The sequence below is a fragment of the Bacillus rossius genome, chromosome 6, assembly GCF_032445375.1.
Source record: "Bacillus rossius redtenbacheri isolate Brsri chromosome 6, Brsri_v3, whole genome shotgun sequence".
In the NCBI taxonomy this organism is placed as follows: domain Eukaryota; kingdom Metazoa; phylum Arthropoda; class Insecta; order Phasmatodea; family Bacillidae; genus Bacillus; species Bacillus rossius.
In genome coordinates, this window is record NC_086334.1 from 59,993,737 (window position 1) to 60,021,512 (window position 27,776).

A 27,776-nucleotide genomic window follows, 5' to 3' on the forward strand; every position below is an offset into this window, starting at 1 on the left:
ATTCATTCTTTTATTATTAAAACAAGTAGCATCTGACGGAGAGTGCAGTAATAATAGGTTATGTTACGATTGACTAAAAAATTATGTGAATAATATAACTGATGATAGATATTTGATTACAGTTATTTATATGAAAACTTGTTCATATTTATATTTAAACTTTATAGCTAAAATGCCAGTTTTTAAAAATAATTACAAGTCATTGTACACGTGAACTTTTTCGTCGACTGTTTATAAAGTGTAGTAAAAAGTTAATGTGGTTTTCATTGCTTATTACAACAAGAATTTTGGCAATAAAGGTTAATTATTCCTGCTTTTTAAAAATCTGATTACTAGTATAATTTCAAGTATTTATTCTTTTATTATTAAATAAAAATGATTCAATTTTATTCATAAAAGTATGCAATCATTTCATCAATGTTTTGTTATGACGTTACGTTAAACTATCGTCCGTAAACCGACTTTACAGACAACCAATTTTTTTGGAATGCAATGTTGCCACGTGGTTGGCAGGCAGCATGTGTTACCCCATAGGAATATCCCTGGCTATTATAGCCATCGGGGACGATATGCTAAAGGTAAACTAGTTAGTAACGGAATTAGAACACCGGTATTCTGGTAAGGCAGTCTTTAATATGCACACTTCCCTTGTACATGCGCTATTTACATGGTCTGTTTACTGTGGGAGTCTCAACTCAATGTGGTTCACTAGGTATGGTCACTAGCTTGTGACTATGAGTACTGGTTTATGCATTCAGTGATGACTGTTTATCTACCAGTCATCTGGCCCTAGGATAAATGTTACTGGGACAGGTGCCCTCGATGTTCTGCATTCAATTGAAAAGTACATGCTTGTTCAATTAGGACAATTTGGCGATGGTGATTACACATGACAAAATAATGAATACAGATTACCGTACAAATTACGAGTGGCATCCATCACCCAATGATTACACTATACAAACAACTACAAAACCCTAAAACACAATATTACAATACAAACGAAGCCTTACACACATGAGCGATTATTACATATTAAACTTAGTTTACTAACATGGCACAAGACCATAAATTAGGTCTACACCACATGGGCAGAACAAAGACCTGGCCGCGAAAGTCCTCAGGTCGTATTAAATGAAAAGGCGTGGCAACATATTTCGCTTAATCAGCGGACGAAGGATGGAATGTCTTGGCGACTAGATTCTAATCAATGAAGTTTGGGCCGCGACTCATGCCCAGACTAAAAATGTAAAATCAAGTATAATATGAGAACATCCCAAACGTAGGTGCGGGATTATTAAAACTACGTGTCAGATGAATTCAGTCCAGCCATGCAGACTACCCGTGGGACCTGAAGCAGAAGGATTCGGAAACTTGTGCTATTGTAGTAATGAGTTCCTTTGCAAAACATTGTTTAGTAATTGCTTAAATAAAATTATAACAGCATTAATGATAGCGGCAACAACACTGGTCGATTAACGCTCGAAAGACATTCAATACACCGATAGCAGCTAAATGTTCGTGGTGTTGCACTCGCTTGCCCTGCACTGCACTGGGGCGCGTTCTAGTTGCACATGGGTGAGGCGTCAAAGTGTTAAGCGACCTATGCAGATTGGAAAAGCATCGCAGTTGGTGTCAACTTATACAATATAAGTACTAAGAGAACACATATTATTTTGTGAAACACTTATAACATGAATTTAATTTCACTATTGACAACGAAATGCTTTATTTATCTGGAATCATAATAATGTTACACGATAAAAATGTTAATTTAACTTTTCAGCTATGAAATGAGAAATTGTCTGTAGACAGCATGCTATTTTGAAATCACTTTCTACCTTTCTAACACCATATTGTACACACAAAACATTGCGTAAATTGTGTTTTACCACTGATTATGGTTAAAAAGTGTAATTAGAATTTAAGTTGTAAAAACAACCAATGCTACAAAATACAGAAAATTGAAACTGTTCCCACAATGCAACTGCTACCTTTCCTCTAATGTTTGCTTGTCCTGCAATAATGGTATACTATCAGCTGAACAAAAAAAAATGGCTTCACACAGAATTCATTTATTAATGAATTCATAACTTTTTCTTTTTTTCAGCCACACGTAACACCATATTTAAGCATATTTCAAAATATTTACTTTTAATTTTAAAATATGATTAGTACAAACCACTTCAAGCTGTTATAATTTGACAGAAAAACGGCTTTGTTGGGAGCATAGGGAAATATGTGTTTAAATGTGTAATTATGTAGAGTTAACACAGCTTTGAGGTTTTCATCTTGTTTCCTATTATCTACTGCAATGATAAATGATATAGCTGGACTCATGGAGTTAAGAACTTCTTACCTCCATGGCTGGACTAGCTGCACATTGTAAACAATAATATTTACTATTATTATTTTTTTGGGTTTTGTACCGAAGTTAAAATTACGGCTCGGGAGTTTATCAACACGTTCAAAGTGCAAATCGTTTATGTATTTAGTGGTTTTATAGTGATAAAAGTTACCTAGCGTAGTGAAACAGCCAAATTATGGCTGAGGAAAAGGAGAGGTATGTATATACCCGTGTTACAGTTACGTGGCCCAGTTTAATGAGTAACATTAATATGGTTCACTTATGTATTTTATACAAGTTTCGTTTAAAGACTTATGTCAATTTTCATCAGAAATATGAGAAAGTTAATTATTAAAGTAGATAATTTAATAACGGTATATATAGTTAATAATATATGTTTGCATATGTGAATTGTAATTTGTTTTGAAAGATTGTGTGAGGGTGTACCTGTATGCGTAGTTTTTATTTGCGTCTTTACACTTAAACTGTATTTAATTTTTAGGAATACAGGAACTGGATGGTGGGACTCCTGGTACAAAGCAGCGAAGGATAAGGTATGTTTATGTTAAACACAATAAACGGGTTACATTCAAAGGAAATTAAAGTAATATTCTTACAGCGCGGCTTTTCATTGCAGTAATCAAAAAATTTTGAAGATACCTTTTTTCGAAAACTAGAGACATTCCTGTATTTACCCTGAAAACAGTGTTTCTAAATTCCTACTGGTTTCTTATATATTTTTGTTTATAGGTCATATTAGATAGCCCTATGCAGTGAAGCGGCCATCACCATGTTGTGCTTTAATGGCATTGCCGATCCTGTAGTTTTACATATATAATGTGTAGGCCTATATTTTCTATTTGGATATTGTGATGTAATGAATGATAAATAAAAATTTTAAAAAATAATGTGAGTCCCTACTGTGCATCCAAACTGAAGTGTCAACCCTTAACAGGGATTTTCTTTAGCAGTATAGAAGCGCAATGCATAAAAGAAATAGTCTTCACTTGTATCAAACGTAATAGGTACTTCCTTTTTGTACGTCGGGTTACATGCTATCATATGTACCTCCTTATAGTGTTTGTTCATTTGCAGGCTCATAACTATGACTTTTATTCGTTACGTCTTCTTCGGAGCTAGAAGTCTTGCTAACATGTTCAGTATTGCAGATTGCCACATTGCTCAGAATTTTCAGTACCAATGTCAGACTGCTGTAAATAAACAACACAAAAACTGAAAGAAACGTGTGCTACATTTGTAAATAACAATATCACATACATTGAAACCTTTGTTTTTTGTTTATACTGTTATGTTTGTTTAAATAATAGCTAAGCTAGAAACTGCAAATGAATAGTTTTGCTAAGGAATCAAGCATAATTTTAATGTGTAATTACTGCACAAAACATACTAATCAAGCTGGTATATGACATTTTAAAATCAGTATAAAGGTGTGTTGTTTTTAACAGGCCACTGTAATCTGTAAAATTCATATATTGCATGAATAACTATGCCATTTGTACATTTTGGATAAAGGTAGCCTTGTGGTATTTAAAAAACAAAGGAATTCTTATTTCTCATCATGAATGTTATTAATTAATTGAAAGAAATCAAATGTTTAATAATAAATATGGTTTTGAAATTAAGGTTGTATATGCAGGGGCATAGCCAGGGGGGGTTTTAGGGGTTCAAACCCCCCCCCCCCCTTTAGCACCAAATCTTTAATTAATTTCTTATTCATCATCCAAACAAATTTCATATTAATGTTAATAAAATTTTTACCATTACAATATTTAAATTTAAGTACCGAAAACTGCTAAAATATCACTATTTTACACCTCAAAAAATTTTCCCGGGGGAGGACCCCCCGGAGCCTGCTTTAATATGGGGGGGGGCCCCATGCTTCTTAACACCCCCCATACACAAATCCTGGCTACGCCACTGTGTATATGTAAATTATTTAATTATATACATAATTACATTTACGCACATTATAACTTCACGTTATATGTTTAACTCTAATACAACATTTTAAAGATTTGAAACTAATAATTTATAAATATTTTAATAAAATGCTTTTACTAGTTATATCCTAAACAGGTAAGCATTATTTTGCCATAGCATAAGAACAAATAAAAGAGATATTAGATTTTTAAAATTTATTATCTTATTTTCATTTTAGGTGTAATGCGGAGTAAGCGCTCAATTTGTGCGGTCACGGCAGCTTTGAGCTCTCTCTTTCGATCGTGGCGGCTGTGTATGTGATTAACAACCTGATGTGTGAAAAAACTTATTTTTTTCCCTCAAGTGGCAACTCATGTTTGGTTTGTGGTTATCCTATATTTGTTCGACAAAAGTTTGTCAGTTTCTCGTTTAAATGTGGTGCTAAAACCTATGAAAAATGTGTGTCATATAGTTCTGCGGACACTCCTTAGGATTCATTTTGCTGTGAAAAGTGTACAGATCTCAACACAAACAAGATGATTAGATCTCCCATCAACTATGTCTTCGTGGACCACCTGCCCATCTGGGCCTCCAGTGCACATCTGGGGCCTAACATATTATTAAAACGTCTGAAAACTGAAAAAAAGACAAAGGTCAAAATATCTTAATTGCGGCATGGCCCCGACCCTAGACGTGAAAATGTCCGTCTCTAAGCACTTGTAAAATTTGTTTGATGAGCTGCCGAATGGCGCAACTTGTTGAACAAAGACTGATGAGGCTACGCAACTGCCTGTAGCCACACAGGGTAGAGGCAGCCACATAACCTCACCAACCAATCACTACACACCTCTTACTTACAAGGGCACATCAGTACACAAATTACATTACCATCACATTGAGGTCTTTCGGTAAAAAAAAAAAAAGAAATACAATTTCAAAGTTCACTTCTGATTGGCTGGCACAAAACCCTGACAAATTTACAGCTTTCCATTTACAGCTTTCTATGTTCCCATCATAATAAATACGTACATGCTGAAAACCCCAGAAGGTCTCTGTAACTGATGAACTGCCTGCTGGCTAGCGCCAGAACTTTGCATATCTGTCCTTACATTACCAAAAAATTATCTAATGTTCTGGAAATGTAACAAATGCACTTTGAAATATACATGTAAAAATAGAGGCATAAAATCAACATTTAAAGTAAATAAAAAAATGAATATCACATTTACATAAATAGTAACATAGTCAACCTTGCAAAAAAAAAGTAGCTAAAAGGCTTTTATAAAAATAATAATTGAATATCAGAAACTATTTCAAAAATTTTCAAGACAATAAAGTATCAATACAGAACTAGAGCACCATGACCATTGACTTATATAATCAGCTGATGTACTGCATTACTTGAAAACATTGCCATAAGAATACTCTGCAAAATTGCAAAAGGGAAGAGGCTTGCAATGGCCAGTCTCTAGTCTAAAGTTGTGCATTCCTCCCACTAGAATCACATTCCGTGCATTTTCATTCTGGTGTAGATCATGTAACACGCAAATATTCAGAACTCAACAACAGACATTTCGTATAAAATCCATGTACGTACTCATCCTCTGTTGTTTATTTATTACCATTGAGAAAGTACTTTTGTTGGCCACATGTCTGTATTGTGATAGCTGCATCGTGCAGTGACGCCCATCACGGGTTGTGGTGGTTGCCTTCACTACTTGCGATTGGCCGATACATGGGAGTGTGAGCAACGTCTAGTTCACAGTACGCGCTCCACCTTCCTGATCACACATTTGGTGCAGAGCTTAAGGAAGCTGTACAAATGACACTACACATATAAGAGATTCTATCACATGTGAATATGATGATAATTGGTGGCTGGCAGGGGCAGAATGACATTAGTGATATAAGAAAAGATGTGCTTGTAACATTTCATCATCCTGCCAGACCTAGGAGAGCTTTGAAGAAAAAGGGGAAAGAACAATTTGAGTGTCCATGAACAATGTTTTTAAGGAAACTTAAAGTGCCTTAGAACTTACAGTAACTACTGGAAGGACACAAAACATTTCTCCAAAACTAAGTAAAGAAATATCAAATCTTTTTAATGAATACAAATCAAGGTAGAATGATAAACATGATCCAAGTGTTATATTAAACCGTATTACATGTATATCAACACTTTTGTGATGTTTAAGTTGTGAATAATTTATCAATTCTTTTACTTAAGGTTTTAAGTGTTTTATCAATGGTATCCAAAGTAAAAATGGTGTTATAAAATAATAAATAAAAGAACCTGCGTATACTGTGGAACATAAAGTTTTCATGAAACGTTCAAATTATTCAAGTTCATTAAACATTTAAAGCGTGCACAAGATTGTGTTTTTTGGAAATTTTCCAATTTTGAAAGCCCATAGCTCGTAAAAGAAGCTAATCTAAAGGTTGAATTTTTTTGTTAATACATTGCATTAAGGTTGCTACACATCTGCACAAAAGTAATATTGAGAAAAGATTTATTTTGGGAGTGATATGCCTTTGAAAATTGAAAATTTTTCATTTTTAAAGTTAAACCTTTAGGTTGATTTTTTTTCTATTAGAGATGCAATTTTCCTTAAATGTGTACTGGATATAATTAAGGTTGAATCTTCCTGAATAAACTGGTTTTTGTTTCATCAACCTCTGATTCATCAGTTCAAAGTTATACAAGTTAAAATGCAAACCTTTACAAATGCAGAAATCAGCATGTTTTGTGAAACAAAAATGGCTGGAAAAAGATAAAAATTTTAATTTAGTCTTTTTGGACTCTCTAATCATGTAGGTGTGAACAAACAAAATCATCATTTGATTATAAAATGGTCAAGCAGCCACTTTTTGAATACTTGACATGGAATAACCCTTTTGCTCATTACATGACGGAACAACTGCATGCCTGTCAAGAGCCAAGGGCATAGAGGCTTTACCATGTATGCACTAACAAGCATCACACATATCATATCACTTGGCAAAATGCACTCCTAGCTAGGTGTCTTCGTGGCCTGATTAAAATTTTAGGTTGAAGTATTTAAAAAAATTGATATTGTTTCATTATTCTTGATCAGACAATGATACCAGCTTTGATAATAAGGATAGTACTTATATATACTTTTATAAGGTGATTATTTAAATGAAGGTGGTTCAGGGATGCATGAAATTAAAATCTTATTCTTTTGTGAGTAGATATTATGTGATGGTTAATCTAGCTTATATATTAAAAAGTGGAAAATTGGTTTATAAGTTAGAATAAATTTATTAACTATACGTGTATGCATAAATTCATTTTAGGAAAATGGGGAGGGTGGTTCAGAATCACTATTCCTGTTGTCCACTTTAAAATTCTTTTCATTTGTTGGTGGGGATGATAGTTTTTTTTTTTTTTAAGGCTCTTTTGAGGGGCCAGGCACCTCTCTTGTGTATACTTACACACACACACACACACACACACACACACACACACACACACACACACATGTGCTCCCTTCTTCCGTTTCCATTGCACAAGCCCATTACTTGGGAAGAAAAAGCTTATTGTCATCTTTTACTGTTTTGAGTTTCAAATACTGTATTTTGCATTGGAGTTTTGTTGACCGTAAACTGCTATACTATGTGTGAAGTACACTCTGGCTGTATGATTTTTTTTTTCAGTCTAGCGAGGTCTATCAGTTTGTGAAGAGAGACCTGGATGAGTTCTCCTCGGCTGTGAAGTGTGAAGCGAGCAGTGTGGTCTCCACCACCACTACCGTGCTCAAGGACAAGTTGCGAGTACGTAACAACGCCTGCACAGCGTAGTTATCTTCATTAGCCATTATACTTTCTTACTTTTCTGTGAATGGACTATGTGAGAGGTTTCAGTTATTGGTTTTAAGTATCAGAATTTTGGTATGACCATGTCCAGTAATGTAATAACTTGCACTGAAGATTATGGCAAACCACTTAGGTACTGGTTCAATGGACATGAATGTAAATGCTGGCTCACACAGAATCAAACAAGACGCGACACCACACGATGCTGTGCGACAGCTTAACAATGTATTTCAATTACGTTATTTCTTCCCATATTCTTGAAATCAAATTGTTTTAGTGATACTCCCCCCAAAAATGGATATTATAAAATTGATGTTTTCTGCACTAAATATACTAATTAATTTGCATACAGTCCATAATGAGAAAAAAAATCAATCAAAATAACATACTTTACAAGTGAATATGTACTCAAAGTAACATTGAAAAAAATAGTATTTAACTAGTCAGCTATAAACACACTATGGCATGCCTTTGTTGACTAATCTTTTATGCTCGCGCATGGGCAGAACACTGAAGCCATCAGACAGTCTGCTTGCGAACGAGTTGGGGCAGTCGTTCAATGTCATCTCCTTGTGTCTGATCGCGAGTTTTGTGGCATTGTGCCGCATCTGATTTTGTGTACACTTTTTTTAAATGTAAATACACGTAGGTCAACTGCTACCAGAAAAAATGTTTAGTCGTGTCGTATTCTGTGTGCTTGGCTTAGTCATGTGAGGTGTTGGGATCAAATTTGCAGCCCTTACCATGTGTTCATGAACACATTATGCATCTGTATAAAAAGTATAGAGGTCCGTATGTATTATACCACTTGTAATAAAATGAAATATTCAAACAAATAAGAATGTTAGAAAAGACCAAAAATAATCATTTTAATTAGTAATCATAGGTCAGAATGTGATAGTTGAAGTACTTTAGGACATCATTAAGAATGAGAAAAAAAGTCATTACACGTGACCACACTTATTTTTATAATGTGCAGCCAGAGGCGTACACAATTTGGGGGGCGTTCAAACCACCCCCACCCCCAAATTCTAAAAAAAAAAAATCATTCGCACCAACAAATTAATTTGAATTTGAAAGCAAACAGCGGCAAAGTGTTTCTATCCCCCGTCCTCTCCTTCTCTGAAGTCAAATTCTGCATACACTCCTGTAGAAGAGGTTGGGATAACAAGCACCACAGTCAGTCCATTGCTTACACAAGCTGTGGTTGAAATTCTCTTGAATGGCAATGTTGATGGAGAATCAAGGTGTTGCACCATCATGTGGAAACCACAACCGATGTCAAATAGCAAGAGGAATGTCTTCAAAGAGCTCGGGCAATGTTTCCTCCATGAATAGCAGTTACAGCTTGCTGTTGAGACACAATAGCAGCAGCCCAGACTTACGGCATGCCCGCAAGTACCTCAGTTATCACATTCCCATCTGTGGTTGGTCTCTTCGAACATTCCTAAAAGTTTTATTTTTCGATTGCCACACAATTTTTGTCACCTCAAAAAATTACACAAACAACAATAACTCTATTTGGTTAAGAATTTGTAATAATTGGTTACAGCATGCACTTAATGGTCTTGCCAAGACATGCTTCTTCGTTTGTATTTTGTTTTTTTATTAGTCAAAATTAATTTCACTCCACATCATCTTTATTTTAAACAGTAGACAACAGCCTGTTGTGTATACACTACTTACAGACACCACAGACTGCTCGTTCTTTCCCCTTAAAATACTAGGCATCACCTAAGAATGCGTACACTCCTACATCAAATGTGTGTATCTGTTCAACAGCTGGACGAGCCAACCTCAACCGCCAACACGGTGAAGAAAAGTGTTTCCTCGTTCTTCGACACGGTCAGCAACGTGCTCAACCCGTCCCCGGACGATGACGACCAGGAGGCCATCGTCATATTCGACTCTCAGCCGGTGTCGCTCACCAAGCTGCAGGTTGGTCCTAGTCGAGCGAGCTGTTGGTAGCATTGCAGGTGCCTTGTTTGTTTGTTGACTGGGTGCCATATGTGATATTTAATTTATAACCTTCAATTGATAAAAATAATTGATACATCGTCTATGACGAGGATCCTCTAAAAAAAAGCTAGTCGGATTAAAATACACTATACCTAATTGTTACGTATTTACAACTATGTTAGTCTGTTCCAGACTAGTTATCCATTTTTTTGTCTGTTTTTTCAGCAGAATTTCAAATTTTGACAACTGAATATTCTCATAGGACTAATAAAATGATTACTGATATATGATTAGTTAGTCTGATGGTACATGGATCTGTGTTTACAATACTCAGCTGTCTTAATGTTCACTGAATAACCAAAGTGTAGTTAGAGATTACTTTGTTTTATGGTTACTCATGCCCTGTAATACTACCAAAAATAATTTTTTGATGTGACGTCTAATAAATCGAAGAACGCCAGCTCCACGCATGAAAAAGTCTCCCGTTACGTACATTGTCCCGTTACGCTCATTGTACGCTTGTGCCACATCTATCTCTCTTCCACTCGATTGGAACAGTTTGACTTTGATTTGACTTTTTCGAGGCACATTAAACTTGAAATACTCCCATTCGTTTCCTACTTTTCCTACCATCGTCCTATCCTTAACAGAATAACACAGATTGGAAGAAGTTAAAAAGCAAACATGTATAAAAGTTATAGTTAAAATAATCTGTTTGTTAAAGTAATAAACATATTTGAATTATGAGTGCAAATAAAAGTAAATTTATCAATTAAATTGTAGATTTCATTTCACTCCTTCTTTGTATCCATACAAAATAGTGATAATTCAATAAAAATGATTCAATTTTATTCATAAAAGTATGCAATCATTTCATCAATGTTTTGTTATGATGTCACGTTAAACTATCGTCCGTAAACTGACTTTACAGACATCCATTTTTTTTCTTAACGGTGCTCCATACTGTGTACTACAACAAAAGAAAATTTCTTCTGTAGCAAACTATAATTTTTTTCAAGTGCACTTCAGTATAATTTCAATAATTTGTAATGTTATAATTAATTAAATGTTATAATTACTGATAGTTTGAACTGGATGGTTGTCTGTCGGGCGTGTGCTGCAACTTCTGGTACAGAAGCATAGTTGCGTCCCTGTGGGTGGCCGTGATGCGCCGTGTGTCAGATGAAGCAGCGCGAGCTGGTGCTGAACCCCGACACGTTCCTCGCGGACCCGGCGGAGACCCACGGCAAGCAGTTCGAGGCGTGGCTGGAGATAGTGGAGGACCAGATGGGGGCAGAGCGCCTGTCCCGCCTGCTGGCGGTCAGCCCCGACCTGCATGGGCAGTACACGCGGCTGGTGCCCGACCAGGTGAGCGAGACGTCGAGAGCGATCACCAGCCAGGGTGTGTGGCTTCTCGTCTCAGCATGCGTAACAAATACTATATTTTAGGGCTGGGCGATTCCACAGATTTAATTTCGGTTCGATTCCGATTAAAATTACTGTAAAAAATTGCAATTTCGATTTCGATTCGATTCTTTAATTCTAGAGCAAATGCATAAGGTAAACAACCTTTAAATGCACCTTTCACGTTTTCACTCATTTCTACAATCAGCACAGATTGTTTTCACACGAGAAACTCAACACGGTATTGGACGTGACAAAATAAAATAAACATGATGGATCATTTCTCATTTCCACAGTACTAACGCTCTTGCATTTTCCATTAATGTCGTCGGCATCTGTGATACTGCAGTGAAGGCATATATGTTAAGACAAAGAAAAAGAACACAACTACCACATGTGTAGCTATCAAACTTCCTCACTTAAAAAAAAACGTATAAAAGCGGAATCCAGAATCAAAACAAAGTGGTTATCACAGATATAGTGCAACAACTGCACAGCTTCGATGGAAGAATCAGACTTTTTTATGTCCAAGCCGTGGTACTGAAGTCTGCCACCATTAGCGCTCAAGTTGCAGACAATTCGGCAGCCATTTTGTGGAAGTGTTGCGTGCACGTCGGTATCATATCTATGAAGCTAAGGTAGTGTTTATTTACCGCTTTCGGTGATTGAGGTTATATTCACAGCCCAGAAATGAAACTTATTGGACGATTGGGTCGTGGACTTTTCAATTGCATAATTAATGTGTTTCCCGGCCGTTTGTAATAAAGATTTTTTTTTCCCCATTTTGAACAAAATGAGTGTTGTTATTTAGAGGATTGGAGGTAAATATTGCTTATGAATCATGAGTGTTTGGCAGAACCAAAGTTCGTAGATATGAAGAACGTCGCTAAATGGAATATTCATTGAGGATTTACGTACATACAAAGTTTATGTGCAATTTAACGGAATGTGTGGAAATTGTCACCATGCAAATGACCTAGACAAAGTTCGAATTTTTTGAATCTTAATTTTAAAGAAGAAACGATTTCGATTATTTACGGAATCGAATCGAAATCGTAATTTTCGATTAATCGCCCAGCCCTAGTATATTTGCCATATTGCCGGCCGGCCGTCTGCTCCGAGGTCATTTGAGCAGTGACTGATGAATCGTCTTGGAAAACGGGAGTGCATCAAAAAAATAATAACCGCTCCATCACGGCAATACTTGCTTCATTTTTCACTTGCAAAAATTCCAAATTTTACCCTGCATTGTTTGACCGCTCGACCTCTGTGGCCTCCTGACTCGTGTTGGTGAAAGGTTTGTTTGCGTGTGTAGTAGTGTTGGTGTGATAGTAGCAGGTTCGTACTATGTGCAGGCCAGTGTTAACTGCAGCATGGTGGAAGTACACACAGTTCGTAGCAAGGAAAAGAGAAGCAAAGGGTTTTAGAAGAATTCACTAACCTGCACAGCTACGGTGTCAGCCAGCCGTGCTGAAGGGTGTGTGAATCTCAACCTCGCAACTCTATTGTATACTGTGCAGAAACATGTGCACAGATGTTATGAAAACTATTTAATCATTTTTTTAAATATATTTCTGAATTTTCAGCAATTTCCACATTACCTATTTACAGTAAGTCCTCTATTTACGTCGTACCGATTTACGTCATTTCGGATTAACGTCGCTAATGTTTGAGTACTCATGTTTCAATTTAAGTTGTCGCCGATTCACAATAACGTAGTTTACAATGACCGTAAATCTTTATTTTAACCAAAACACCGTATATAATTCGTTTATAATTCTTTGTTTCCTTCGGTAGTTAATTTATGCTATGTAGCGTAAGCTACACATTCACCGCCTTATCTTATCATACATCATGAGGGACGCTTCCTGCTCTCCGCTGCTCTCCGCGCGGTGATGCAATACTACCAGCCCGCCCGCTCGGCCACCCACGTATCTCGCACGTAGAAGTGTTATCTACTTCCCGCAACGACACAGCATTTTCTCCTACCCCTTTTCGCCCAACTCCTTGGCACTTCAGTAGAGGTGTAAAAGTAATTAAAAAAAGTGTACTCGTATGTATTCGTTACTATAACAATTAGTACTCGTTACTTTCGTATTGTTACTCGTTAATTCTGATACCGCATAACATGCTATGTTATGTAACAGCAACGAATCGAGTCGTATTTCGTACGCGTACTTTATGACGTCGCGTAAATAATAATAAATCGAATATAAACAATTAAAAGTATTTGATAATTAACAGCTTTTGTTAACCAAGAAACAATAAAATCTCATTAGAGCAGCTTTATTATAATATCTCTTTTAAGATAAGAACAAAAAACGTGAAAATACGCGATAATAAAAAACAAAAACATACATATTTATAATTTGTAAAAAATACTTTCTTACGTTGTTTCTGTTCTAGAGCTGTAGCAAACCGTATGTATTCGTTACTGAGTAACGGGTGCGGCATCTAGTAACGAGTAACGAAACGTTACACACGAATGCATTTCGTTACTCGCATTTTTCGTATGTTTTACGCATGCGCGCACTTATTCGTTACAAAGAACGATGTTTGTTTATTAAGGAAAGTATAATTTGGAAATTCGTCGTCCAAGTTTTTTACTGTTTATTAAAGGTACATATTGTGTGTGTAGACAAAGTTTGAGATTGGAACAGAAACAACGTAAGAAAGTATTTTTTACAAATTATAAATATTGACTTCAGTCGCTATGATATCATTGAGTTGGCCGGAGTTTTAAACGTGCCGTTGTTAACTTTATCGTGATTAAATGCGTTTGTAGTAGGCCTACAGTTTCAGCTCACTGCAATTTATGATTTTTTCTTCATAAGATGTCTTCCAAACGACTATATATCTGTTTTTATATTTCAATCAATAAAGGTTATATAGCAGCTGGTTAAATAACCATTCTATAAAGCTGAGAAGTACTAGTTGGACTTGTTTCCCACGCTGTCGGTTGTAATTTGCTGATAAAATTGCCCGTTGTCACGTCTGTATGCCAGCGCTTCCGGCCGACCTTGGGCCGTGGTCGGCCGGTGGCATGAAACATGGCTCATTTTGCGTCGTTTCTATTTACGTCGCGGTTTTCAGGAACGTAACCCCGACGTAAACCGAGGACTTACTGTATTTTGACTCTGATTAATAATGTATTCTTTTGATTCCCGCTTCTGAAATAACTGCAGTGTCCCCTCTAAGGAGTAATGAATCATTCTACTATATCAGTGCACCAATCAGTGTCTACTATTTAAAAAATTTTAATGTTTGAACTGCAAACTGCCTTTTGTCTTCGGACACCATGATACTGAAACGTAGCTAAGGAAGAGCTACAGAAAATACGCATTGCATAGTAATTGTAGGTATTAAAAAAATAAATAATGATGTTCTTAATTTTTAGGTTATATTGCTACAAATACTCAGTTTTCTTCGTTATTCAAACTATATATCTATATGAGAATATCAATATATATTTTATACTCACTTTTTGCTGCACAGTAATCGCATACAAGAGTACCTAGAGTAGCATCCATCTTAATAAAGATGGTTAACAGACACCTTAGTATGCAGCTAAGCTAGATAGCCAGATCAATACCTTACAGAATTGCACATAGTGAAAATTACATGTGAAATATGGCCACATAAGTCTTTGTTTTTATGCCTATCCCATATTGACGCTGTCACTATTTGCAGATGGCAAGGCTGAGTGTAATAAACTAACTGTTATAAACTAGAGAATCCCAGCTATATTTGAAATTCAAAAGTAAAATATTTATATTTTAAACAAGTTGTTAAAACTTAAGGATAGGAAACGTGTGGATCCAGTGGTCCAGGACTAAAGATAGTACGTTCATCACTGACCTCTGTGACCAGAGCAAACTGAATCCACGTTTCAGTTATTATTTTTGTGTGTTTTATTTAGTTTTGGAGCTATCCATGTTAAATGCACAGTACTGTTGTCATCCTTTCGTGGCCCTTCCAAGCTTCTGGATCCACCACTGCTAGGGTTCAGATCCCGGTCCGACCGTCCTGATTTTGCTTTCCTTGCTTTCCTTAAATGGCTCACGGCAGTGCTGGGATGGTTCCATACCAGGCCCCGGCTGATTCTTTCCCAAGTGTCGTTCAATCAAGCGGATAGGAAAGGTCACATTTTGCATGAATGACGAGAAGATAAAAACGTCTAGACAGAATTTGGTGGGGTATGTTTTTTCTGCTAGATATTTTCATTATGAAGATTTGAATATACAGAAATAGTCAATACAATGATATATATATATATTAGGGATGGGCCGGTCGAATCCTCAAATCCTCGAATCCTACCGAATCTCTAGTATTCGAAAGATTCGAAATTCGAGGGAAAAGATTCGGGATTCGAGGAAAAATATTGATGTAAATGTAGTACTTTTATAACTTAAATGCTTACAATTTACTTGGCCTGTTTACGTTTTCCTTGGAACACATCCTATTGAGGTACAGTAGAACCTCGTTAATACGTGATGGTCAGGACCGAGATAATCACGGACTAGCGATTAAAAGCCCGGAAGGTCTTGTCAAGCTTCTCAGACACCAGCGTGCAGCTGGGTTAAGGCCGTTCACGGTAAGGGCCGGCCGTCTTCGAATTAGTGTCTCGGCTTAAAAAAATACAGCACTGCCTAGCCATTAGTTCACGGTCATTTACAACAGCCGAAGAGAGAAAGATAAGATCATGCTGACCTTGCACGCCCTCTCCCCCCCTCCCCCACCCACCTTACAGACGAATGCCAGCCAGACACGTCACTCGCCAGGAGCCTGCCGTGCGTGCGTTGGCGGGTGGAAACAAACAAAGGGAGACGGGAAGCAGAAGTCAGGACATCCCCTTCAAGTTTAAAGAGTGACAAATGTGACAGCTGAAAGGAGGGCGACACAAAGGGTCGGTACAAACAGCGTTGCAGAGTTTGGCGGCCCACGCGATGGCTTGTAGTGTTTGCCGGCCACTGGCCCGCGTGACGTTAATTTTAAGCACTGACAATTTTTACTTCTCTTTTTTTTTTTCTCTTTCAAATCGTCCCAGATTATCCAATTCCCGAATTAGCGCATCACGGATTAACGAGGTTCTACTGTATTGTACTTTTAATTCGTTTATATATAAAAAAAAATGAAGCATTTACTGATTTGAGAAACTTACTTTATATTCATGAACATGGATGCATTGTCGCTACATTGACGGTCGCACATGTAGTAATACAATGAAATAATGAATGACAAAAATTAATACATTATACAATTATTATTTTAATCGCAATTCAATTTTAAATATTCTGATACACGTTCTATTTATGAATTTTTTAGGACCAAATTTGGTTTGTGTTTACCATCGAACGGTACCGCTCTCTTGTTCTAAAGTTGAATCCATGCTTCCACCGGAGGACCACGCAAGTAATTGCGACTGATATAAGTCCACGGAATTGTCCATACACACGTCACCGCACCAGTCCTACATCCCACAACATTAATGTGTGCACAGCACACCCATTGTTCCCGGTAATCTTCAACCAACCACCGAAATTACTCCAAAGTTCCGCACATAACGAACTCTCTAAAAACACAAACCGAACCGACAGAAAATGGCGCCTGGTAACGGTATTCTTCCATAGTCAGTGTCACCAACAACTCAAAGTTTAATTACCTCCTAACATCATTTATAGACTAGTTTATACGAAACATACCGCCCACCAAAATTATACAAATTTTCAGTCAACTCTATAGCCTACAACCTTAATGACATTATATACACCCATCAGAGACACGGTACAATTCACTGAGCAGGAAGGTGACATAGCTTCACCACTGGCCTCTTGAACAAACCACGGGCAGTTTTTATTTCAGCTACTCTAGAAACTCCATCCTTTCCTGGATAGAGAGTCAGAACGCGACCAAGTTGCCATTGAAGCGGTGGAAGATTGTCTTCCTTTACTACTACAAGGTCTCCTACGTTGAGGACTGTGCCCCTGGTTTTCCACTTCACTCGTTGCTGGAGGGTGTTTAGATACTCCTTGGACCACCGCAGCCAGAAATGTTGAACAGACTGCTGAAGAAGTTGATACCGGTCCAGTCTCTTCATTGAAAGGTCTGTCAGATTTGCAGATGGTGGAGCCAACAATGTTTCCCCAATCATGAAATGGGTAGGAGTCAACACATCAAGATCATTAGGATCGGATGAGATCTCGCACAGTGGGCGAGAGTTCAAGATTGCCTCAATCTGGACAAACAACATTTTTTATTTTAATGTTTTGGTTTCGAGCCCCTTTTTTATAAACAAAAACTTTTGCAATACAGTAAGTCCTCTATTTACGTCGTACCGATTTACGTCGTTTCGGATTAACGTCGCTAATGTTTGAGTACTCATGTTTCAATTTAAGTTGTCGCCGATTCACAATAACGTCGTTTACAATGACCGTAAATCTTTATTTTAACCAAAACACCGTATATAATTCGTTTATAATTCTTTGTTTCCTTCGGTAGTTAATTTATGCTATGTAGCGTAAGCTACACGTTCACCGCCTTATCTTATCATACATCATGAGGGACGCTTCCTGCTCTCCGCTGCTCTCCGCGCGGTGATGCAATACTACCAGCCCGCCCGCTCGGCCACCCACGTATCTCGCACGTAGAAGTGTTATCTACTTCCCGCAACGACACAGCATTTTCTCCTACCCCTTTTCATCCAACTCCTTGGCACTTCAGTAGAGGTGTAAAAGTAACTAAAAAAAGTGTACCCGTATGTATTCGTTACTATAACAATTAGTACTCGTTACTTTCGTATCGTTACTCGTTACTTCTGATACCGCATAACATGCTATGTTATGTAACAGCAACGAATCGAGTCGTATTTCGTACGCGTACAGTTAGACGTCGCGTAAATAATAATAAATCGAATATAAACAATTAAAAGTATTTGATAATTAACAGCTTTTGTTAACCAAGAAACAATAAAATCTCATTAGAGCAGCTTTATTATAATATCTCTTTTACGATAAGAACAAAAAACGTGAAAATACGCGATAATAAAAAACAAAAACATACATATTTATAATTTGTAAAAAATACTTTCTTATGTTGTTTCTGTTCCAATCTCAAACTTTGTCTACACACACAATACCTTTAATAAACAGTAAAAAACTTGGACGACGAATTTCCAAATTATACTTTTCTTAATAAACAAACATCGTTCTTTGTAACGAATAAGTGCGCGCATGCGTAAAACATACGAAAAATGCGAGTAACGAAATGCATTCGTGTGTAACGTTTTATTACTCGTTACTAGATGCCGCACCCGTTACTCAGTAACGAATACATACGGTTTGCTACAGCTCTACACTTCAGTCGCTATGATATCATTGAGTTGGCCGGAGTTTTAAACGTGCCGTTGTTAACTTTATCGTGATTAAATGCGTTTGTAGTAGGCCTACAGTATCAGCTCACTGCAACTGCAATTTATGATTTTTTCTTCATAAGATGTCTTCCAAATGACTATATATCTGTTTTTATATTTCAATCAATAAAGGTAATAAAGCAGCTGGTTTAATAACCATTCTATAAAGCTGAGAAGTACTAGTTGGACTTGTTTCCCACGCTGTCGGTTGTCATTTGCTGATTAAATTGCCCGTTGTCACGTCTGTATGCCAGCGCTTCCGGCCGACCTTGGGCCGTGGTCGGCCGGTGGCATGAAACATGGCTCATTTTGCGTCGTTTCTATTTACGTCGCGGTTTTCAGGAACGTAACCCCGACGTAAACCGAGGACTTACTGTATATATAAATATATTATTTTATATATATATAACTATACTCTGTATTGACTATTTCTTTACATTTAGGTCTCCATAATTAAAATATGTAGCCAAAATAAATAAATAAATAAAGTTTGTCTAGTTGTTCAGGTTATATTATTGTTTTTATATTCTTGTCATTCGTGCACAATGGAATCTTTCATATCCTCTTAATGCAGTTGAGTGTTACAGTCTCTATTGACCTCACTGTTGACTAGACATAAAATGTTTAAGTTTTCTGTTAGTTGTGATGGATATGTTCACCATTTAAAATAGTCTGCAACAGTAGAAAATTTTGGCATTGATTTTTAAATTTTCAAAATGTACTTCAGATTTTTTACGGCCACTCTTACCTTTGCTGTTATTTCTTTCCCGTCGAACATTGAAGGATTCTGTAATCTGGTGAGCATGTCTAGGTTAAGACGTGTTGCACCGATTGACAGTATTGTTTTGAGGCGGTGTGATGGCGGTGTGTTGGCCGGCAGCTGAGCCACTCGGTGTTCTGGCACCGCTACCTGTTCCGGCGCGCGCTGCTGGAGGACGAGGAGGCCAGGCGCGAGGCCGCGGAGAGGCGGGCGGAGAGGGAGAAGCAGGCCGCCGAGAACTTCCGCTGGGACCAAGGTACGGTCGTCGCCGGCGGCCCGGCAGCAGGAGCGTGTACTGCCGTGGGAGGGCGCGGTGGGTACCAGGGCGTCCGCAGGTCACCGAAAAGTAAGGAAACTGGACGACTGATCGCGAAAGAGTCACGAAATGGTGCTGAAAGTCACGGCGATTCAATTTCCAGCAGCATTTCGTGAACTCTTTTTTTTATTAGCTTCACTTGAAACTAACTAAATAACTATGTAATCAAATCTTGTAAGTTGATTTTAACCTTCTTCTAATAGTCATATAGTTTTAAAACTTTGCAAGTATATGTAATCCCGATGACAATACAATAATTTCATGACTATAACCTGAAGAGGGAGGGGGGCAGTGTCATATGGGCAAAAAAACCAATAATAGACATCAGTGATAGAAAATTTAAAACCACTGATCTCAAATACCCCACACTTTTTTTTTCTTCATTAAAATTAATTTTTTTGTTTATTACTTGATTCTTATTTCAAACTTATTAAAAAATTACTTTATACAGAGTTGAAAATGGTACTTAAATTTAAAGATTATTTTGTACTTTATAGTTCATACAACAATGAAAGAGTTTGAGGGGTGTTTTTTTTTTTTTTTTTTTTTTCACCTCCCTTCCCTCTCTTTAGTTTATAGTCACAACTAGTTCAAACAGTTCATGAATGTCCGCTTAAATGATGTGGAAATCATCTCTGAACTCTTAAAAGTTTTTAGCATTCTAAATTCAAAATTGGAACGTTCATGTAAATTTATGAAAATTTTGTCGTTACATTTGCTTGTGTATAAATATGGTTCTATATTTATTTAAAAATCATGCATTGATAAAGGAAACTTGCAGGAACATTTTACTGAATTGTCCTGAAAAAGTCATGAACTTTGTGTACCAGGTATTTGTAGACATCCTGTTAAGGGGATCACTGCCATTTGCCGGGTTATTCAACATTAATATGTTTTTAATGAGATTTAAAAATGTTAAATGTGTATAGTACCCTGCTAGAAAACACTGAAATTAAAATTGTCAGTAATGATCAACTCTAAGCGAACTAAGAATGTCAATAGTGCAGAAATGCAATCTGGTAGCCTGTGTCAACAACCAGGGTCCATCCGGAAACAGGAGGAGCTCAGTTATTGCTGGATGATAAAATTTGCATTATTTAAGACCTTTCACTCTACTGACAATTGTTTTCTTAAAAGCAGTTAGTACTATATGCATAAAATTCCTTAAGATATGGATTTGATGGCATTAAATATTTACATTTCCAACAATTTTTATGTTCAAGAGCACCCAGATTCCTAGTGGTTTTTGTTAGAAATAAATTTATGGCACGATAAATTTAAATTTCAGTCATTTCATTTGCAGCCACTCCCGTATACCAAATCTCCCGAAATCAGCACAGTTTTATAACCACCTCTGCCTCACTCTAATCACGTAGTCCTGTGGTTCAGCATACACTTGTCTTCTCTCTCTTTCTCACATACAGCTGAAATGCTGACTTGCATACAAACATTCCATGGTTACAGGCAGCTCCCACACAAAAAAGCTAGCTGTCAACCATCAAAACTTGTAATAGCCATGTGGGCTGGCCTCATAATCTCAAACTTCGGCAAAACCAAACTAATTTTAAATGAAATGCTTCCCAAAATAAAATTTAAATCTTAAGAAAAAAATTTAACTCCCAACTAACCCAAATTCAGAAAAATTAGTATGTATCAGTACACTCATCCCGTGAAGTAAAGCCCTAATACATTTCAGGAAAACAGCACTAACAGTGCTTAAGAAAAAAAATTTTATCCGTAAGAGAGTATAATTAGTTATAAGAATTGTTTTTTAACCATGGAAGTGTGCTTGTTGAATATACTTTTATAATTAGAGTCCCGTAAAAGTGGTTTTATTTTTCCTTAAATTTCATTTTAAAAAAATCAAATTTTGGTTTTATTTCGCTGTTTTGGTTTTTCATGTTTAACTTTTGAGAATGGTTTTATGAACTACAAGTTTTGCTTGGCTAAATAATAGTGGCACTGCGTATACTGCATTCTAAAGTCAACACTGTTGGCAAATAAAAATTGTAGGCTTGAAACAGCTCGGCACGGCCCGGTGTCGCCAAGCGCGCTGCCTCGGCACGGCCCGGTGCCGCTTCGCCCGGTGCCTTGGCACGGCATGTCTCAACATAGTATTCTTGTAATATTTCTTGCTGCTGTTCTTTGTCCCGTTGACGCCGTATTCACTTGCTCTGTGGCCGTGTTGCATTTGCTGTGAAGTGTAGTTACGGCAGTTAAACGTCACTGATTTTGCTTATCAATCGGCGTAGTGCCATGTGTTCATGTTTACGAGTAGGTTGCCATACCAGTCAAAGTAGTTGATAGCATGAGGTTGTTAACCGTTCAACATGAAAGGAAGAATTAAAAATTTATATTTCTCTACAAGATTAATGTGTAAATACAGCTGTAAGGCGACAGTTTGCAGAAAATAAGTGGGTTGAAAATCATGGCAGCTATATTGTGTTGAAAACATCGCCGGTATTTTTTATTAACTTTGTGTTGAAGCTCAGGTACGTTTTTCTCTTTTTAATTTGTTTATGATTGCAGTTACTGCTTTCGTTTCAAATTGTCATGATTACGTGACGGGAATACTGTAAATCATTATTTACTTTCATTACTACAAAGCGGCCATGTTGGAACTTGGAAAAATGTTGATGTGCCGTTAACGTCATGTTTACTTGTTTTTTCGCGATGTCTTGCATGGGTGGTCTAATTCATTAGCCAGAGTCTAATTATTATCTTAGCACAAAATACTCAAAATATTAATATCAGTTTTATTTCTCGATGCTGTGCGATTTCGGTGTTTTGTCGCGAATTAAGGTAAATTGCTGTGTTATATCGCGATTTGTGAAATTTCCGTGTGTCTATTTATAATCAAGGTATGGCTTCTGTTAAAAAAAATTTACAGTATTATTTATATGTCTTAAGTACATTTATTAATTGAAGACTGTTTGAGTGTTTTACCCTAAAGGACCGCGCACCCCAGTGACATGATGGTCGCGCAGGCGTAGTGACCTTGACGGCGGCGCCGTGATGCCTTGCAGAGGTGGACTGGGGCAAGGAGGTGGAGCTGTCGGAGGAGGAGCAGACGCGGCTGCTGGCGGAGTACGAGCAGGAGTGCACGGCGCGGCGCCTGCGCGGGGACCCCGACGACCCCCTGGCGGGCGGGCAGCCGTGCGACGACCCCCTGCGCGTCAGGGAGCGGCGCGACATGGTCATCGTGGGCGACTGCCACACCTCCTCCTCCTCCGGCGACAAAGGTCAGCTCTCGTCACACATACAAACACATTCATTTATTTGTTTAATTTAAATTGTGACATGCCCCACCAACAGTTGTCAGGCTTGGGCGGTGGGCACGACAAATATACGAGACAAACGAGGTTATCACCACAAACATATGGACTCCCACCCCCTGATGATATACACTAGAGTCCCGTTATAGCGAGGTTTCACGGTTCTGGGTTTGATCCTCGCTATAACCATGTCCTCGCTATAACCGAATTGGACAGATTTTGGCCCCCAAAAAATAAAAATAAACCGAAAATAGCATAAAAATTGTGTTTAAACCCGTATAATTGGAAAATAACAGGTTAAATTAATGAAATCTTAATTTCTGTGTGCAGATGTGTGAATTCTCTTTAAAACGATACCCCACAAGTACGGATGTGATCACCGATTGCGTCAAAATACCGTATTTACCCATGTACCACCCGCCCCCATGTATGACCCGCACCCCAAATTTTCAACATACTCTCTGGAAAAAAAATTTTTTCACTGTAATGTCTATTTACATGTGCCTGCATAAATAGGGAAAAAGAGTCTGTCATTGTAACAACAAAGAAAACTCTTTATAACTGCAGCACAGAATTTTACTAACACAAATGCATGAAATATTAAGAAAAAAAACCCAGTAATATTCATTGTCAAAATAGTAGATCAATTTTGCTAAACAACAGACGTAAATTTGGTGAAATAAATTTTAAAATGTTTGTATGCAATAACCACAATTGTCAACTGTTCAGTCCGTTGCAACATCCTGCAAATAAAAATAAAACTCGTAGTGCCAAATAATTAAAAATAATGAGTGATGCCATAAAACCATTTTATTCAATGTAAAAAAACCCGTAGCAAAAACGTGAGTTGTATTGATGCGCATAAAATGGCGCGGGTTGCCAGTTATAGTTAACTCGGTTGTAAACAGAGCGCGCGCGTAGCAAGAAGTTTGCGAGCTATCGCTATCGATCTTCGACTACGTGCGCGCGCTCTATACCGAATGATGCCAACTGGCGCTGTTTAAGTTTTATAGGTGGATTACAGCGACTCCCGACACGTTACGGATAAAGTTTAATACTTTTGAAAAGTCTTGAAAACACATCAGAATACGTCGTATTACGATTATTTAAATTAGAAAGCGTTAATCTCAGAATAAACCGCGTAAATTGCGGGAAGCAGTTTATACGCGCGTTGTAAACAACAGCAATTTATTGCATTGCATCATATGAGGTTAAAACGGGACCGAAATAAAATGGTGCAAATATCGGGAAAAAGTAAATAACGGTAACGTAAATAAGGGGTTTCGCTGTATTTTCATTGTAATAAATGCATCCAGCATTCGGTAATGTACTATAAATCCAATTTTTTCAGTCTTCATTGTTGTCCAAAACCTCAAATTTCGTGTATGACCCGCACCCCGACTTTTGAATGTTGTTTTTCAGAAAAAATGTGCGGGTGGTACATGGGTAAATACGGTAACCAGAATACCCTACCACGCCACGTAAGTATAGCATCTCAGCCCGCAATCGATTACTCGACTTGGCCCGCGGCCGACACAGCATTGTGCTGCTATCTATTGTCGACGCGGGCTGTCTGCTGGCGGCCATGTTGGTTCGGGATGTATTAACAGGTGGCGCTAGTGTAGCGCGACGATTTAATTCCTTACAAAAAAGCAGGAGTGTGGCAACGCACGTACGCCTCAAACAAAATAGTCGCTGGAAAACTAAACTTTTTTCATTTAAAGAAACCTGTTAACCTTTTTTAGATAATAAATTTGGGATTAAACTCATACCATCACTACCCCCCTTCCCGGACAGATACCCCAACGACTGACCAATACAAAAGTTACAAGAAAAATTTCCTAGTGATTCGGAAATAAATACAGTAGTCCCTACTTTTTGTCTAATAGTAAAATAAATAACGTGACGTGATTGTAAATGTGTCACGACTGAAATAATTCCATACAAGTTTATAAATATTTGTGTATTATTAACGCGATCAATTAGCAACAAGTATAAAGACGGCTCTGACTTTTTGGCCTAACATAGTTATAAACAATGTTGTTATTCGTTAATGAAAATGTCCCAAAAATTAATTAAGAGCATTTATATTTAAAAAAGTCCACATTGTTATGTTTAATGGCGGGAAAAAATAGAATTTGTCTATTTTCTAAATAATAAGAAATGCGTACAAGTATATGTATATTCAAAGGCTTGGTTTATTCGAGTCGAGCATACCTTGGCCTTGAAGCCAGCCAGTGATGCTGTGACTGTGAAGTTGCACGCACGCCCTGAGTTTGGGCGTTTGGATGATAGCCGGCTTATCTTGTAGCGACGTAGTCAGAAACTAAACAAAGGGACTGCACTCTTTGTAGCCTAGCGGTTGCATTACACACGCACATATCCCCAGCACGTTCAGCATTTGTTATACTGAGTTCTCAGGAATAGAATAATATTAATGAACAGACAACTAACGGAAGTTTGATAAAAGAAAGGACGGGATTCTATTTTTAAAGCCACGCACTTAGGTGGCGACTGCGAGGCTGAAGAATGTGACAGGTGTCAACTGCAAGATGTCTAGTGGCAAGCGAGAGGGGTGGAGATAAAGCAGACAAACAACCAAAGCGTGCTTCACGCGATCACGCCGTAAATTCCTCAAAAAGACCTCGTTATAGCAGTGTTCTCGCTATTACCATGCTCGCTATAACGAGATTCTAGTGTAGTATATAAATGGTTGTGGATATCATTAACAATTTATGTCTGTGTGTAATGTACAAGTTCATTCTTAAATCATCATAATTTTTTAAGGTTTGCAGATGTGTGATATATTAAAAATTTATGTATTAACACAAATAATTTATTATTTGTATCTACGGTAATTGTTTTTCAAGAGTAGTGAAACGGTGCTGTCACCTTGTGTATCTATATATTGATATTGAGGTTAAGTGTAATAGATGTACAATAAAAAATATTTCTTAATACAGTCCATACTTTATTTCTACGTGTGCACAGTTTGCAGTAGTACAATGAATGAAATTCTGACAGCCAGGACATTCAGCAATCTGGAAAAAAAAAATTAGAACTAAAATTTATCTTATAGTTATTTTGTAGTATTCATAATTATTAGTGAAAATATTTGCCGTTTATGAAACTGTGTACATATTAGTTACAATCTCATAAAAAATATTACTTGAAAAAAAAAACATTTCCCCACTATTTGCCTTTTTGTATTTATGTATGATATTCATACAGGCCTAGTGAAAAGTTAATTTCGATGCATGGTTGAATTGAGCACTTAATGCAGTGTTGACATGCAGTGATGCAGTGATGTCTGTCCCTGGCGCGCAGAGAGCAACGACGACGACTGGGAGCGAGAGTTCGACCTGGAGGAGGGCGAGGCAGACCCCGCGGCGGCCGGCAAGGCCAGGCCCCAGTGACGGGCCGCCTGCCAGCCTGTCCACACTCACACCACGGGCGTATCCTGCGCTGAGTCCTCACTTCAAGTGTACATAGCGAAACCCCTGTTTTTACTTTTTCCGGCCTGCCCGGGCGTGTACATATGGATTTCAGTACTTCATTTGATGACTGGTTGTAACTTTGATGAGTAGTAACTAAATTATTTGGAACATGAGTGTTTAAAAGGAGTTGGAGGGACTGCAAGAAAGAAGCCTGATTTCCTATAGTGTTTCGAACCATTATGTCTCATCATTTGTTTGAGTTCAGTTGTTTGTTTCTTGCATGGTTTCAATTTGTGTGTCATGTTGATAAGACTTTTGTTAAAGTAAAACACTGTCATTGTATTACATAATTATTATTGCTATTTAGCGTTGGATATTTAAGGACTGTTATATTTTAAATCTTTTATTTTTAATTAATGCATTTCTTGTGCTATACTTGTTTCATTGGTTTGAAAATGAAAAGATAGCACAAAGCAATTTTCTTACAATTTTAATTCAAACTTCAGTAGCTATGAAGTTGTAAATATACAAATATAGCTAAAACTTTGGAACCTGAATTTTTTATTATGTTCAAATGTTTATATAAGTGACAGTAATTAGTTAGTTAGTATTTTTATCCATGGTAGAAAGACATCATGTATTTATTCAAATATAAAGAAAATTTTTGTGTACATCATTATTTTGAAGATAAAACTTTGATTTTGCAAGTAACTTACCTACTTTAGTAATATACGTACTATATCTATGTCATTTAAAAATATTGGGTGACTTGTGTTATGATTTTTGACTATCAAGAATAAAGTTAAAGGACATGTTAACAATATTTTTATTTACAGGTTTATTTGTTGGGTTTTTCAAATGACAGTTAAGTTATTTTAGTATCATTCTGTGTGTGTTACCTTTTTATTTGTTGATCAATTGGTTATTGAGGCCTAACGTTTTATATGTGCGTATTTTTACAGCTGCAGAGTTTAACAGTTGTATTAAACATTTATTTTTTAAATGTAGTATCAAGAAACCATTTTTTTAAATTTAGTAACTCACTTTTAACATCACTGATTGTTACTGTGGCTGTGAAGAAGGGAAACTTGA

General features: G+C 37.2%; 1 protein-coding gene across 2 annotated transcripts; it reads left to right on the forward strand.

The window, feature by feature from the left end:
* The first annotated feature begins 2,310 nt into the window (after positions 1-2,310).
* LOC134533241 (BSD domain-containing protein 1-like) lies at positions 2,311-27,502 on the forward strand. 2 transcript variants are annotated; one of them, XM_063370648.1, is made up of 8 exons: positions 2,311-2,563; positions 2,850-2,901; positions 7,967-8,083; positions 9,908-10,063; positions 11,267-11,452; positions 19,777-20,002; positions 22,999-23,214; positions 26,575-27,502. In XM_063370648.1, exons 1-8 carry the CDS (start codon positions 2,544-2,546, stop codon positions 26,661-26,663), a joined length of 1,062 nt encoding a protein of 353 aa, XP_063226718.1. In that variant the 5' UTR covers positions 2,311-2,543; the 3' UTR covers positions 26,664-27,502. The 2 variants fall into 2 exon arrangements, with proteins under 2 accessions (XP_063226718.1, XP_063226719.1); XM_063370649.1 differs by having other exon boundaries at positions 2,320-2,563; positions 19,777-19,912.
* The last annotated feature ends 274 nt before the right edge of the window (positions 27,503-27,776 follow it).